Source organism: Lepidochelys olivacea (assembly GCF_965140295.1).
Source record: "Lepidochelys olivacea isolate rLepOli2 genome assembly, chromosome: 6".
In the NCBI taxonomy this organism is placed as follows: domain Eukaryota; kingdom Metazoa; phylum Chordata; order Testudines; family Cheloniidae; genus Lepidochelys; species Lepidochelys olivacea.
In genome coordinates, this window is record NC_140416.1 from 6,147,828 (window position 1) to 6,163,951 (window position 16,124).

General features: G+C 46.5%; 1 protein-coding gene across 1 annotated transcript in view; it reads left to right on the forward strand.

The window, feature by feature from the left end:
• LOC311522489 (E3 ubiquitin-protein ligase rnf213-alpha-like) overlaps nucleotides 1-16,124 on the forward strand; it is a 175,273-nt gene that overhangs the window by 68,711 nt on the left and 90,438 nt on the right. The window contains 6 exon segments of the mRNA XM_084631886.1: nucleotides 11,046-11,168; nucleotides 11,248-11,346; nucleotides 12,906-13,028; nucleotides 13,881-14,085; nucleotides 14,755-14,934; nucleotides 15,536-15,667. Of these exon segments, the coding sequence (XP_084488012.1) occupies nucleotides 11,046-11,168; nucleotides 11,248-11,346; nucleotides 12,906-13,028; nucleotides 13,881-14,085; nucleotides 14,755-14,934; nucleotides 15,536-15,667 (862 nt within the window).

Genomic DNA, 16,124 nt, shown 5'->3' on the forward strand with positions numbered 1-16,124 from the left:
CTTCCCAGCTTGGCCTAGTCTTCCTTGATGTGTTCCAGTGGGAATGTGGCAGTATCATTTGTTCCTACATGAAGGGCAATCAGTGGATACTTTCCAGCTCCCATTAGAATCTCTTCAGCCTCAGATCAACACCCTGTATCTTAGCTCCTGGCAAACAGCACACTCTTCTGTTCTCCAGACCATCTCTGGTGACCTACCTCTTCCTGGTGTTGGTGCAATTCTCTGGCCCTCATAATTCTATTCTTTTTGTCTGAAAGTCCTCTTGTCTTGTGTTCTCACTTGCAATCTTCTGTGCATCATCCTCTATCCTCCCGGAGTGCTGAACTCTGACTATCTCCACTGTCTTTTACCTTCTTCTTCTAGGACCAGCTCTCTTCTCTTCTTCCTTACTCTCCCATCTTCTGTTACTGTCTGCCTCTGCCCTTCACTTCCCCAAACTTCTCTGGTGTTAGCTCTGTTTTCTGGCTCCTGTGCCTTTGGCTGGCCAGTTGGCTGCCTTTATAGAACTGTTGATGAGGGAAGCCCTGCCCCTTAATCAAGGTTCAGCTGCAATCATTGGCACTGCTTCTGTCACAGCACACTGTCCCTTATTAGATTTTGCAAACTGAAAACAAATCAGCAAGCAGACAGACAAACACACTCTCAAGAGCTCACTCACTACCCCTAAGGAACAGGGGCTTGCTTGTTTAAAGCAACCTCTGGTATTACCCATTTCTGGACTTGCACTGAACACGTCTCAACCAGACCGGAGCATTAGAACCTCTGGCTCTGATGCTCACAAATCAGTTGCTGGAAGGCAAGAGGCATAACACATTGCACATGCCCAGTCCTGGCACCCGACTTAACTCATCTGGTTCTGAAAAATGTTTGGGTAGTTTGTCTTCAACATTGAATCCAGATCTGAAGCACTTTTTATTCTTCTTCCAGTGCTTGTTCACATCAATTCCAAACAGGTGTGCGTGCATCACACGCACGGTCGTCAGAAATTTTTTCCAGCAGCTCCCGTCGGGTCGGCTGGGAAGCCCCCTTGAGTGGCGCCTTGATGGTGCTCAATATATGACCCTGCTGGCCCAACCCTCCTTCAGTTCCTTCTTACCATCCATGGTGACATTGGAACAGTGTCTCGCTTGCTGATTGTAAGTCTCCCTTAGCTTAACAGATAGTTCGTTCTTAGTAGAGACATTGGTGGGCGGGATGGTCCACATCCCCTCACCCGCCCTGGGCTTCGAAGCATGCTGACAGCCCCAGGTTTCAAGCCTTCCGGTGTATGCTGGAAGCCTATGCCTAATAGCAACCCCCGCGACTCGTGCCTGAGGTGTCTTGGGGAGGTGCATCAGTCAGAGCGCTGCAGGATCTGTAAGGCTTTCAAACCTAGGACCAGGAAGGAGCATGACTTCAGGCGTAAACAATTGCTGACAGAAGCTGCTCTTCGTCCAGCGGCACCTGACCACCAGGGCCTGGGAGCGAACTCAATGCGGAACACTCCGGCGTCAGTCCAAGAAACGGTGCCGAGGAAAGACTCTTGAGCTAGAGACCCTCAGCACCAAAGATCACTGGCACCGCAGCATGGAGCAGCACCCCAGCACCGCTCCACATGCCCGGTGTCTCTAAAGCACCACAAGAAGGTGGAGAGAGGGCACTCTCCCCAGAGAGCTACAAGACCATTGGGAGATACCTTGCTGCACCAGAGAAAGGACTCTGCGCCCAAGCAGCAGAGACTCAGGCTGTTGACTCCGGCACCCCAGCAGGCACCGTTGAGTCCAGCTCTTAGTGACTCTCCAGCGGGGGAGTGCCTGGTGGAGATGTTGGAGCCCCCCTCCGCCCTGGACACTTTTGAGGCAGCTAACAACCTCATAGAGATCACCGAGCCTCAGCCCCCGGCCATTAGAGAAAAGCCTCCAGCACCCCCTAGGTTCGTTCAGTTGAGAGGTAAGCTCACAATGATGTGGCGCTCCCTTATACCGGACCGGCACTGAGCCCGGCACCGATCCCGGTTTCCGTCACCGCGACACTGGCATGTGAGTGCCCGGCACCGAAGGAATGTCGCTCCATTTCCCCAGTACTGGAAGGGTGGCACTGATCCAGGTCTTCTTCACAGAACTGGCACGGAGGCGCAACACCCATTCACGGGTACCAGATACACGGCACTGGTCATGGTTGACACCAACTCGATCATCGAGGCACCAATCCCCGCCACCTTCCTCACGGCACTGATCCCCTGTGCAAGGATCATCTGTGCCGCTGAGGTCATCGCCCTCGGGATCCTCAGACTTGGAGGATGACTCTGCTTGCTCTAGGCACAGTAGACATCGCTCGAGTAGGCGCCGTTCAGAAGTGACAGCGGCCTGGCACCAACAGTGGCCCTTCTAGACCCCCTGGGCTTACCGTCAGGCACAGGGTACCCCCTCTAGAACCTCCAGGTTGGTGGCCTCCAGTCACCCTCCCTCCCAGTCCTCAGTGATCAGGCCTGCTCCTCGGTCTGCAGAAGCAACCCTCTGCAGGCTGCCCCCTCACACTTCAGAGGACTTGGCAGAGCCAGCTCCAGAACCACCCATGACCCCAGGACACATCAGATTGGGTCGGGCCAGTGGAGGACCCTAGTTCAGCACAGGACCTTCCCGAGCAGTTGCAGGACCAGGAGGACCCGGTACCCCCACTGGCCTCTTCATCATCATTGCCTGATGAGGTAGTCGCAGAGGCTTCAGCCTCAGGTCCTTCATCCATTGACCATAGGGCACGTCAGGACCTGCTCCACCGCATCGACCAGAACATGGGTCTTCAGGTGGAGGAAGTGGCTGAATCTGAGGACCCAGTGGTCAATATTCTCACCCTAGAGGGTCCTTCCAGGGTAGTGTTACCCAGTATAAAAACCATACAAAACAATAACAAAACCCTGTGGCAGACTCCAGCCTCCATCCCACCCACCGCCAGGGGAGTAGAGAGGAAATACTTTGTCCCCTCCAAGGAGTACACATTTTTATTCTCTCACTGTAGCTCACGAAAGCTCATGCTCAAATAAATTGGTTAGTCTCTAAGGTGCCACAAGTCCTCCTGTTCGTTACACTCGAAGAAGTTCTTCTTAGAGTGCTGTCCCTGTGGGTGCTCCCCTTTAGGTGTTTGTGCGCCCCTGCACTCATAGTCGGAGACTTTTAGTAGCAGTGCCGGTTGGGTCGCACATGCACGGTCCCTGCCTCCCTGCGCTGCTGCAGGCAGTTAACCGACGCTGTGCGACCAGCCCCCACTCCGTTCCTTCTCTACCGCCCTTGGCTACAAGTCGGAGCAATCAGCAGCGCCTCACTACTTTGTAGTTAATTAGTTACGGTCACTTACTTAGTTTCCTTATTAGCAGCTACTTAGCTTGTTTACCTTTCCTCTTTTCCTTGTTGAAAAAAAAAAAGAAACCTCATGGCCAGGAACTTCAGAAAAAGAGCCGTTTTGAGGGTGAAAGCCCTCCTAGCCCCCCAATGGGAATGCCCAGTTTCCTGGGCTCTCAGCGCCTTGCCTCTAGGCTTGGAGTGCCTGTCCCTGACAGGTTTCAGAGTAACAGCCCTGTTAGTCTGTATTCGCAAAAAGAACAGGAGGACTTGTGGCACCTTAGAGACTAACCAATTGATTTGAGCAGAAGCTTTCGTGAGCCACAGCTGTGTTTGCTGCCTGCATGTTAGTGCCTCCAACACAGGCAGTAACAAAGTGTTGCGTTGCCTCAGGCTCACAGAAAGCCAGGGAGTGGAGAGGTCTCTCTGACCTGCGTCAGGGCATGAGGCTTGAGACACCCCCCACCCCGCTGCCCCTCACTTCGCCAGCGGCAGCTTCGTAGAAGTGCTTTCTCCAGCCCCACATTGGAGTGCCCTGCCGGGCGTCACTCGAGAAAGCACCTGGGTCCTCACCGCAGAAATAATAATAATAAAAAAAAACCCACAGCCGTCCCGTGGATAATAATAGCACCGGCTGTGCTGTCAGCGTCTGGCGCTTCGGTGGCTGGGAGCTCCAGCGCTGCTGCAGACAGAGACTTCAGAGCCCCGTGCCTCCATGCCGCAATCCACAGTCGCTCCACAGGCAGGCATCCAGTGCCGGCACCAGCTATGCTGTCAGCGCCAGGAGCCGCGGTGGTGGAAAACCCCGGCACCGCTAGAGCCAGAGACGCTACAAGAGCCGGCTCCGACACAGGCACTAAGGGGAAACCGAAACCCTGTGCCTCTGCACTGCTACAAAAGGCGGCGTCTTCAAAGGTGCACCCAACACGCAGCACCACCTTCTCCTCCGCAGCCCTGGCTCTGACAAGGAGGCAGCCCCAGGGGCCAATCAAACCAGCACATCAGCAGTTCCTCAGACAGAGGGTTCTGGTATTCGGCTCTGCCCCTGATCCCTCTATTCGCGGTACCGATACGAGCATGAGACCCTCGGCACCAAGTCTCCCTGCGTCCCCAGCATCACTCGCTGTCTCGCTCCTTATTTGAAGGAGGAAGATGAGGAAGAACAGGGAGTATTCCCCCCTCGGTTCCTATCCATCAGGAGTCAGTCAACCCAGGAGTCTCTCCTGGGGCATATTATGCTGTCTCCGGGTACTTACAGTGGTATGGGGACCCTCTATGCTGCTCCCATCCCCATGGGCATACTGGCCTCCATGGGTCATATGCCCCACACAAGGGGGGACTGCCCGCCACGGCCAGACCCAGCACACAGTAATTCCCAACAGCTTCTGTACCAATATCCTCAGTGGTACCGGGGAAAGAGGAGGAACATCTCCGCCCCTGCAGAGGACATCACCTACCCACTTGCCATCATTGTCCACAGAGGACACTTTTATGCCTCCCCCCCAATATAGGGGATGATTTCAAACTGTTCCATTGCTTATTTGAGAGAGTGGCCCTCTCTGGACATCTCCCTTGAGGAGGTCCCCATGATACAGCATGGGCTAGTGGATTTTTTGCATACATCCATTTTGTTAAAAAAAAAAAGTTGCCCTTCACATGAATGAGGCACTGATGGACCCTGTAGGGGTCATTCTGTGGACCCCTGCGGCTGCCCCTCCAGCTGTCGGGAGGTCCGACAGGAGGTGTATACCAACAAAGGGTGTGGACTTCGCATCCAGTGCCTAATTTCTTAGTGATAGACACAGTCCAGTGAGGTGGCATGCAACAACAGCCCTGAAACACAACTCATGATAAGGACTGGAAAAGACTTGATCAGCTTTGGCAATAAGGCTTACTCCTTGGCTACCCCTCACCTCCGCAAAGCCAACTATGCGACATTACTAACAAAATACAACTATACAAACTACACAAAAATGTCCGAATTGATTAATTTTATTGCCAAGGACAAGGGAGAACAATTCACAGCACTTGATTCTGAGGACAGGGCTGCAACATCTGTGTCGACGGTGGTTGTAATGAGAAGTGCCTCATGGCTCTATCTTTCTGGCTTCCCCGAAGAGGTGCAATTCACGGTGAAAGACTTGCCAGCCCAAATTATTCGCCAAAAAGACAGGCGACTCACTCCATTCACTCACGAGCGACTCTCCGATCCTTGGGAACCTATAACCCCAAACCGAAGAGGAAACAGAGGAATTACTTTACATCCCAATGATACCATCCACCAATGTATTCACAACAACAGTGGTGATTTGATTCACAGGGTCGCAGACACAGGCCCTGAGGGGACAACAATCTACTTCTCAAGTTGCTGCATCCCAACCATCAACTTCCCCTAACAAGAATTCCAGTGGTTGGAGACCAATGTTCGACCTCCAATAATTCAACAAGTTTGTCAGAAACACAATGATTCAAAATGGTCATACTATACACTATAAGCAACTGCCTGCTAAAAGTGTCAACCCAGCAGACAGCATTGCAAGCCACCGAAGAGGTGGTAACCCTCTTCATGAATCTGGGCTTCCTAATAAATACTGGCCAGCCCACTCTCACAACAGTGCAAGAGCTGGACTTCATTGGGGCCCACCTCAACTCTATCAAGGCTATAGCCTCACTACCAAGACAACATTCTCTCACTCTCACCAGCCTCATACCCACTGCATGAAATAGCCCACAGGTATCTGCCAGGACTTTCCTCCAACTCCTTAACCACACGGCAGCCACAACATTTGCTGTCAGACACACCAGATTAAACATCCGTTGTCTACAAGGAAGGCTACGTATCAACTTTGTTCCACACAGGCACAGCATAAACAAGCACCCCACAATATCGGGCAAAATAAAGGGCCCACCCTTCTCTGGTGGGCAAAACCGACCATCGTATGCACGGGGGCATCCTTCATTCAGACACAAATGCCTCATTCCTGGGATGCGGAGTACACCTGCACCCACATTCTATATAGGGCCACTGGTCCCCTGCAGAATCCCTTCGACATATAAACCTACTGGAACTTCAAGCTGTCCCCAACTCTTGCTCCCAGTTCCTGCCACTCATCACAGACAAGGCTATTTGAAGCCTTAGCTTGTATGTATTATATATACAGACAAGGGGAGCACACTCACAGTACCTCTGCGTGCAAGCCATAAAACCCTGACGATGGTGCATCAGACACAGTATCCACACCACCACAGCAGATACCCTCAGCAGACAAATTTCTCAGGACCGCGAAGGGAGCTCGACAACACAATAATCCAGCATGTATTTCAGCACTGGGGGTTCCCCACAGTAGATCTTTTATTAACTGCACAAAATACCAAACACCTTCGTTTTTGTTCCGGTGCAGGTCTCGGTGTGCAGTTGTTATGCGATGCATTCCTCCTCAAGTGGAACGCTCCCCTTCTCTATGCCTTCCCTCCGATTTCTCTCTTGAACCGAGTGATCCACAAGATCATGCTGGATGGTCCACAGTAATTCTACTATCATGATGATCTCACCAAACCATGGTATCCTTACCCCCTCAGCATGACCATGCATCCATGAATCGCACTCCCACTTCTGTCTCACACGTTGTCCCAGGATTGAGGCCGTGTCCTGCATCCACAGAAACTCCATCTCAGAGCTTGGCTCCTCCATGGCTCATGGAACCTGAACTGACCTGTTCAGAGGCAGTACAAAATATAGTTACACAGTTGAACAGAAATGAACTGTTGCCCATACACCCTAAAGGGTGAGATGAGTTAAGGCCTGGTGCCAACTAAAATGGATGACTTCCATCCCAGGACATTACCCTCTATACTTCATTACCTATTAGAACTCAAATAGTCAGACCTATCCATGAGCTCAATAAGTCCATCTACCTACCATCACAACATTCCACCCCAAAGTGGATTGCCATCCCGTCTTTACCCATCTACTGACCCAATGTTTCCTCAGAGGACTCAATAATGCCTACCCTGAACTACGTGAGCCTACTACACCATGGGACCTGAACCTGGTCCTTCGAACCATCACCTCTTCCCCATGTGAACCCAGGACGACATAATCACTGCTACACCATTCTACGAAAGTAGCATTTCTTGTGGCAATGACATCTGTCAGACATGGTCTCCCATGTTTAAGTTCTGGTCTCCCATGTTTGAGAAGGATGAATTCAAACTGGAACAGGTACAAAGAAGGGCTACTAGGATGATCTGAGGAATGGAAAACTTGTCTTATGAAAGGAGACTTAAGAAGCTTGGCTTGTTTAGCCTAACTAAAAGAAGGTTGAGGGGAGATGTGATTGCTCTCTATAAATATATCAGAGGGATAAATACCAGAGAGGGAGAGGAATTATTTAAGCTCAGTACCAATGTGGACACAAGAACAAATGGATATAAACTGGCCATCAGGAAGTTTAGACTTGAAATTAGACGAAGGTTTCTAACCATCAGAGGAGTAAAGTTTTGGAATACCTTCCAAGGGAAGCAGTGGGGGCAAAAGATCTACTTGGCTTTAAGATTAAACTCGATAAGTTTATGGAGGAGATGGTATGATGGGATAACATGGTTTTAGTAATAGGCTTAATGGCCTGTGATGGGATGTTAGATGGGGTGGGATCTGAGTTACCCAGGAAAGAATTTTTCTATAATGACTGGCTGGTGAATCTTACCCACATGCTCAGAGTTTAGCTGATCGCCATATTTGGGGTCGGGAAGGAATTTTCCTCCAGGGCAGATTGGAAGAGGCCCTGGAGGTTTTTCGCCTTCCTCTGTAGCATGGGGCACAGGTCACTTGCTGGAGGATTCTCTGCTCCTTGAAGTCTTTAAACCATGATTTGAGGACTTCAATAGCTCAGAGATAGGTGAGAGGTTTTTCACAGGAGTGGGTGGGTGAAATTCTGTGGCCTGCGTTGTGCAGGAGGTCAGACTAGATGATCATAATGGTCCCTTCTGACCTTAGTATCTATGAAAAACATGTGGGAGCACTGTGGGCTTTCATGGCGGAACCCCCATACATGGTCTTCTTTGAGGATAAAGCCTCCCTCAGACCACACCCCTAAACCTCACACAGATAGAACACATTACACACTCCATAATTTGATGTTCGGAGGGCATTGGCTTCTTATATAGACAGGACTAAACCATCCCATAAATCACCCAGACTGTTTCTACCCATCACTGAATGCTCCAAAAGGAGCACCATCTCTAAACAAAGACTTTCCATGTAGATCCATAATCACACAAAACCCTGCTATCATCAGTGTGACTGCCAATCCCTCATGGGGATTCACTCACGTCCCACTAGAGCCTTATCAGCCTCCATGGCTTCCCTGCATAATGTACCTATCACAGACATTTGTAGAGTTGCTGACTGGGCCTCAGCCCATACCTTTAGACAGCACTATGCCTTAGAGCAACAGGCAGCATCTGATACCTCCTTTGGATGCTCTCTGCTATCGGAGGTCATGACTTCAACTCCGAAGCCCCTCCTTCCATCAGAGGGCACTGCTCTGAAGTCACCTAAAGTGTAGCACCCACAGGGACAGCACTCGAAGAACAGAAGGTTACTTACCTTGTGCAGTAACTGAGGTTCTTCGAGATGTGTGTCCCTGTGGGTGCTCCACTACCCTCCCTCCTCCCCTCTACTTCAGAGTTTCCTTATTAGTCTCTTCAGTAGAGAAGGAACTGAGTGGGGGTTGGTCGCACAGTGTCGGTTAACTGCCTGCAGCAGCGCGAGACACGGACCACACATATGCGACCCAACCGGCACTGCTACTAAAAGTCTCCAATTATGAGCGCAGGGGTGCACGAACACCTAAAGTGGAGCACCCATAGGGACACACGTCTCGAAGAATCTCAGTTATTGCACAAGGTGAGTAACCTTGTCTTACCTTGTGCAGTAACGATGGTTCTTTGAGACATGTGGCCCTGTGGGTGCTCTACTACTCACCCTCCTCCCCTCTACTTCGGAGTTCACACCACCGAGCTCTGCGGTAGAGAAGGAACGGAGGGGAAGGTCGGGGATGCGCGCGCTACAGGAGGTGACGATGGCTGCACAAGACGACTCCTGTGTGCGCCCTTCTCCCGACCAAGTACTGCTGCGAGAAATCTCTGATCTCTGGTGCAGGGATGCACAGACACCTAGAATGGAGCAACCACAGGGACACACATCTCGAAGAACCATCGTTCCTGTACAACTTCTTCTTACTCACCTTCTCAAAACTGTTGCTCTTCGAGATGTGTTGTTCACATCTATTCCAATACCCAACCTCCTCCCACTGTGTCGGAGTAGCCGGCAAGGAAGAACTGAAGTGGAGTCGGGTTGGCAGGGTTTTATATTGAGTGCCATGAAGGTGTCACTCCAAGGGGCTCCCCAACCAATCCAATTCATAGATTCATAGATTCATCTATATTAAGGTCAGAAGGGACCATTATGATCATCTAGTCTGACCTCCTGCACAACACAGGCCCCTGAATTTCACCCACCACTCCTGCAAAAAACCTCTCACGTATGTCTGTGCTACTGAAGTCCTCAAATCATGGTTTAAAGACTTCAAGGAGCAGAGAATCCTCCAGCAAGTTCCGATGGGAACTGCTAAGGGAAAAAGTTTCCGACGACCATGTATGTGATGCGCGCACACCTGATTGGAATGGACATGAGCAACACATCTCGAAAAACAACAGTTACGAGAAGGTGAGTAACCGTTTTTTTCTTCATACTTAATTTTTAGACGCAAGTCAAACTGGGGCAAAACAGGGTAGGGGGCAGTGATCCTTCCCCAAGTTTCACCCATAAACTAAATTCTATTCATGCACTTGTGACTCCAAAATGAGGTGCAACTCAGGAGATAGTGGAGAGCTTCACAATGTGACCCCCTCTCTCATCTCTTGGATGTTTTGATCAACAGTGAAATAGTTAACAATGTGGACATTTCAATTATGATTAGGCTTCAGTATTAACACTCCACTGAAACATCAAGAGAGACAGTTCCCAAGGACCTTCACCTGAGAGTGGTTGTGTGACTGGGATGGCATGCTAATGGTTCTGAGAGCTCTGATACCACAGTGAGGAGCATGGCCTAAGCAATCTGAAGACTCAGGCAGATGTCACATCAATTTACCAAAGTTTGTGGTGGATTCTCCCTATCACTAGCAATTTTTAAATCAAGATTGGATTTTTTTTTAAATACTCTAATTCAAACAGGAATTTATTTTGGGAAAGTTCTCTGGCCTGTGTTTACAGGAGATCAGACCAGATGGTGACAGTGGTCCCTTTTGACCTTTAAATCTATGAATCACACACAATTTGGAGGTTATGTTAGCACCCTTAACAGCTTAGAAGAATTACTTCATTTTTTAATGAAGTTTAAATTCTGAAACACAAGATGGCAACCCTAAAAAATTGTTTGCTCACTGAATTGCTTCAATTTGGCCCAATTTGATTCCTGGTTTCAGTTATTTTTTCCTGTAGCTTCCAGAGTTACTTAAACCTATAATTTCTCTATCATTTGCTAATGAGTTCTAAACAGCTGAATTTTCCAGTGACCTCATATTTAGGCTATTGAATAACAGCAAGTCTTGAAATGCAGTCTTGAAATTGGTGGCTTTCTTTTCAAGTGTTTGATTTAATGTCTATAAAGGAGATTAAAAGCAGGATTTGCTACTTCTGTAACTTGCTCTTTTTTTATCTTCAAGGAGTTTCAGGACCTTAGTCAGACCAGCAGGCTTGAGGAATTTGTGGATATAGCAAAATCATGGATCATGGAATTATTGCCCAAACCACATGATCAGGAAAATGCTTTTTTTCATGACATTGATGTGAGTCCAGAAAACCATTGAAACTGATTTCTTATTCCTCTTAAAAAATAGTCAACTGATAGGTTTGTTCTGTTCCTAGAAATGGCAGCAGCTCATTTCCGCTGGGCTGTTTTGTGATAAGTGGACACTTGGCTGGCGAAAACATATTAAATCTTTGTTTGCAGAGTGGATAAAAAAGGTGAGTTGACTAATTACAATAAAGACCTTGGGCAAGCTCTTTTCCTGAGAAGGCCAGGGCCCCCTTGTGTAGGGTGCTGCACAGATACAAATCAGACAACTTAAAATCTATGCACAAGGCAAGAGAGAACAGGATGGAGACACAGAGAGTTGGGGAAGCACAAGAGAGCTGTGAGATTATTATTACTGAAATAATAAGCAACGGTCACAGCGCACCAGCTACCTGTCCATGGGTGACAATCACAGCATCAGTTGTTTTTAAGGGAGCGATTTAGAGGAAGGTGGATTATGCGAAGTGAGGAGAAGAATGGGGACTGGCTGTGAAGGTCCTTGAAAGTATTGTTGAGGGACATTTGTGGTGAAAATTTTTTTTTACTGTAAAAACAGATGCAGTGATACCAGAACAATTTTGCAAATTCATGTTGATTTCACTAAATTGTTTTGGTTGGTTGAAAACAAAAAATCTACCCCCCGCAATGCTCCCCCGTTACAGGACACACTATAGACAGCTGCAATCCACAGGGGCCTGGGCTGGAACCCGGAGTAGAGGGCGGTCCCAGGTTCCCCCCATCCCCCCTACTCCCTATTTGATACAAGAGGAGGTGACCTGGACTGTGGGTCCCTCCAGAGGGGAAGGTCCCTGGCCTGTCCCCCGACCCATTAGGGGGTCAGAAGAGACTGTGGGGACTGTTCTCCTCCTTTTCCCCATGCTGGCCAGTGATGAGGTTAGCTGAGTGAACAGCAGGTTTGTGCCACTAACAAAAGGAGCCAAACTGGGGGCTGCTGTGAACCTCTGAGGCGAGCAAATCCGCCAGAAAGCACAGAACCCACCAAGGCAGAGGAGGAACTTTGTCACAATACACAAGGAACAAATACCCAATAATGGGCTCTTCGGTCTAGCAGAGGAAGGTCTAACACAATCCAATGGCTGGAAGCTGAAGCTAGACAAATTCAGACTGGAAATAATGGGTAAATTTTTAACAGTGAGGGGAATTAACCACTGGAACAATTTACCAAGGACCGTGGTGGATTCTCCATCACTGGCAATTTTTAAATTGTTTGGATGTTTTTTGTAAGAAATCTGTTCTAGTTCAAATAGGAATTAATTCAGGGATATTCTCTAGCCTGTGTTACACAGAAGGTCAGACTAGATGATCACAATGGCCCTTCTGGCCTTGGAATCTATGACCTTCTTCCCCGTGGTTTTTCAACCTGTGTCGTCATTTCCACCTGTGCAAAAGGAATGTAAATTGCTACCATCAGGGGGCATGTTCAGGTGTCATTTCACCCCCACTTGAAACTGAAGCAAATGATGTCCCACAGCACCAAGCAGGAGAGAATGAGCTCCATAATATTTAAGGGACTGATTTACTACCACGTTACCCCTGTCTTACACACCAAAATAATGATAGGCAGCTCCTCGGCTGGTATACGTTGGTGTGACTCCAATGTGGCCCTGCTGATTTACACCAGCTGAGGATCTGACTCTGCATGTGCATTAAGAAAGGTTTTTCTGAGGGTACAAAAGACGGTTGCATAACAAATGTTTCCTTGTTCTAGGTGAACCATAAACACCTGTTTGATCACTACTTGACTTTTATTAGAAAGTACCAAGACACAGAACTGGAAAATGGCTTTTCACAACACATCGTTCAGAGGATCGAAAGTCTGACAAAAAGCGAGGTATAGCAGAATCTCTCTCTCCTCATGTGTAGGAGCTGCCTGACCTTCACTGAACAAAGGGTCCAGAAGCCAGGAAATCCTGAGCACTGTTCCCAACTCTGCCATGTTGGGTGGCTTTGTGCGTACTTATTGTACACTTTAGGGGAACACTTACAAATAGATTCTAAAAGGTTACTAAATGATTAATAGATGTTGTTAGTAGAACTGGGCAATTTTGGGGGAGGGGATGAATAGATTTTTTTGGCCAAAATGTGCATTTTTTGGAGCTCCAAAACTATTCACAATTTTGGATTGAATTCAACAAGTAGTTTAGGACAAAAACAAACAAACAACAACCTGAAAAAAATTATAAAAGTTGAAACATTTTGACTTTTTCAAAACATTGCGACTTTTTATTTTTAAATTTGGCCAATTAAAAAAACCACACATGCACACAAAGGTGTAAAACACCCCCAAAACAGCCAAACCAAAATGAAAACCTCAAAAACAGTGTCTAGTCAAGATGACTAAAATGTTTCAGTTGACTTAAAACAAATCATGTACCTTAAAAAAATAAACTTTGAGCCAACCAGGAACATATTATTTGATTCAAAATGTTATTTTTTGAGATTTGAATTCAATGAGAAATTTAATAAACAAAAAGTCCAAATCAAACTCAATTTTTTTTTAAGGTCAGCCCCTAAAACGCAAAATCCATTATTCCTTTAGCTCTACTTATGACATGTGACAGACATGAGTAGTATGTTACACATGGGTACAAAAACATCAGCAGATGTGAGAGATGGTGTGTGTGTGTGTGTGTGTGTGTGTAATATCTCTACCCATGTAGTTAGAAAATATTCTTTCTTACAGAAGTCAGAGTTGCGAGATATTCTTAGCAAATTTTCAAAGACGAACAAGCCAATCTTTGGACAAATCCTATCTATTATCATTGAAAAGATGTGGACTGAAGAATTGAATCAGATAGCGAATGCTAACCGGTTTGAAAAGAAGACAGCTGGCGTTCTCATAGGGCTGCTCAACTCCTCCATGGGCCGGGATATTATATCAGCTGTCCGTGAGTTTCTGTATGGACATTTTGTTCTGATGACCTCAGGATGGGTTCAGCTTATTGGGATCATAATTAAGTGAAAAGGAGTTGGCTGGGTGCCAAATCCCACTAGTCATCTATCTCTAGCTGTAGGTGCCTAAATGCCTTTGGAGATCTGGCCCTTAGGGACTTAGGACTAAAGCTGATTGAAACTTTTCAGACACAACTTTCTTTCAGAGAAAAATAGAGCAATAACTCAACATTTTACAAATTTGTGTCTGTTTCACCAATTATTTTGGTGGAGGAAGAAAACAAGAAAAAATTGAAATGTTTTGTTTTGACATTTTTGAAAAAAAAAGTTTCAATTTTTCAGTTTGAAACAACTGTATGTCTTGAAATTACCTTCAATTTTATAAAAATAAAATTGAAAAGATCATTAAAATGCCCAAAATCAAAACAATATTTTTCAACTTTCTGATTCACCACAAATTTCAAAAATATTCAAATTTGGATCTACTCAAAAAAATTTGAGTATGCAAAGACTTATCTTAATGCAGGTGAACGGTCCCAATGAAGTCAAGGATGTGAGAAACAGGTTAACATTTTCTTGGGTTTATTGTTAAAACAAAGAAGAAAACTCCAGTATGTGTTCTGAAATCGTCCCCAATATCTCACTATATTTTTTGTATTTTGCAGAAAAATCAAAGCAAAAAGGTCAAATTAAAATTAGCAAAGATGCACAACTGCTGATTTCAAAGGTATCTGAGTTGTTCTCCTTTGTGGGTCGCAGAGTATTTTCCGGAGACGTCCCATTCAACATGCTATCCGACATTCTACAACACACAGAAGAATTTGTCAAGATGCTGTGTCTCATTGGTAAATTTGCAGCTTCATACTTCTGACCCCAAAAGGCACCCAACATATTAATTTTTTTATGTAACAGTCAGAAAAGAAAAATGAGTATAAAATGCAAAACAATACATTATTACCACTTCTATGGAACATAAAACCAATTATTAATGGTAAATATAATATTCAAAGGCAGAGTCTTAAAATATGTTTTTTTAATTGGAATCAATTGTGTTAAATGTGATGGATTGACTTTTAATATTAAAACATTCTCTTCTTTATGTACATCTGATAGCAGTTGAATATTTGAAGTACCATTTATTTTAATAAATGCAGTTGAATTCTAAGCATTTACAATATTCAGTTTTGGCTCTTTATGCTGGTTTCATCAGAAGCTTCAATACTTCATGTTGCTTGCAGAAATCTTTGTATGACTAGTAAAAAGCTGAAGGACAGAAGTTTTCTTCCAAGTTGTGCCCCCAAAATAAGCTCCACCTACATCTCTGTGCTATTGTCTGAAGCTCTTTGCTGGCTCAGGCAGATATTTGTTCCTGCATCAGTTAAACTCCAGGGCAGCTTCCCCATATCATAGCAGTTGTCTCAAAAATCCTGTGTATCTCTTCTTCAGAGCCATCTTTCTCTCAATATATAAAGGAAGTGCTGGATGTCAGGGGAAAGGAGTTGGAGCAGCTGAAAAAACAAACAGAGGAAAGACGAGCATTTCTGCGTCTGTGCGGCTGCATCACGGACATCCTAAAAGGTACCATCCTGTTCTGTTCTCCTGTAGTACATAATAATGGAATTACTTACACACTCACTGGATTGCATCCTGGAAAGCAGCAACACTAGAAAGGGGTTGGGGTCCTGATGGAAATCAGCTGAACATGAGCTGCTAGTGCGATTCTGTGGCTAAGAGGGCAAACACAGTCCCGGGTTATGAGAAGGGGCATGTAAAGTAGGAGCAGGGCGATATTACCTCTGTATATGGCACTGGTGAGGCCATTACTGGATACTCTGTGTCCAGTTCTGGTGTCCATATTTCCAAAAGGATGTTGCCAAAATGAAAGGGTTCAGAAAAGAGCTTCAAGAATGGTTCGAGGTTTGGAAAACATGCCTCACAGTGAGAGAGTGAGGGAGCTCAACCTATTTGGCTTATCCAAGAGAAAGTTAAGAGGTAATGTGATCCTGGTCTATAAGGACCAACACAAGGAAGGAAT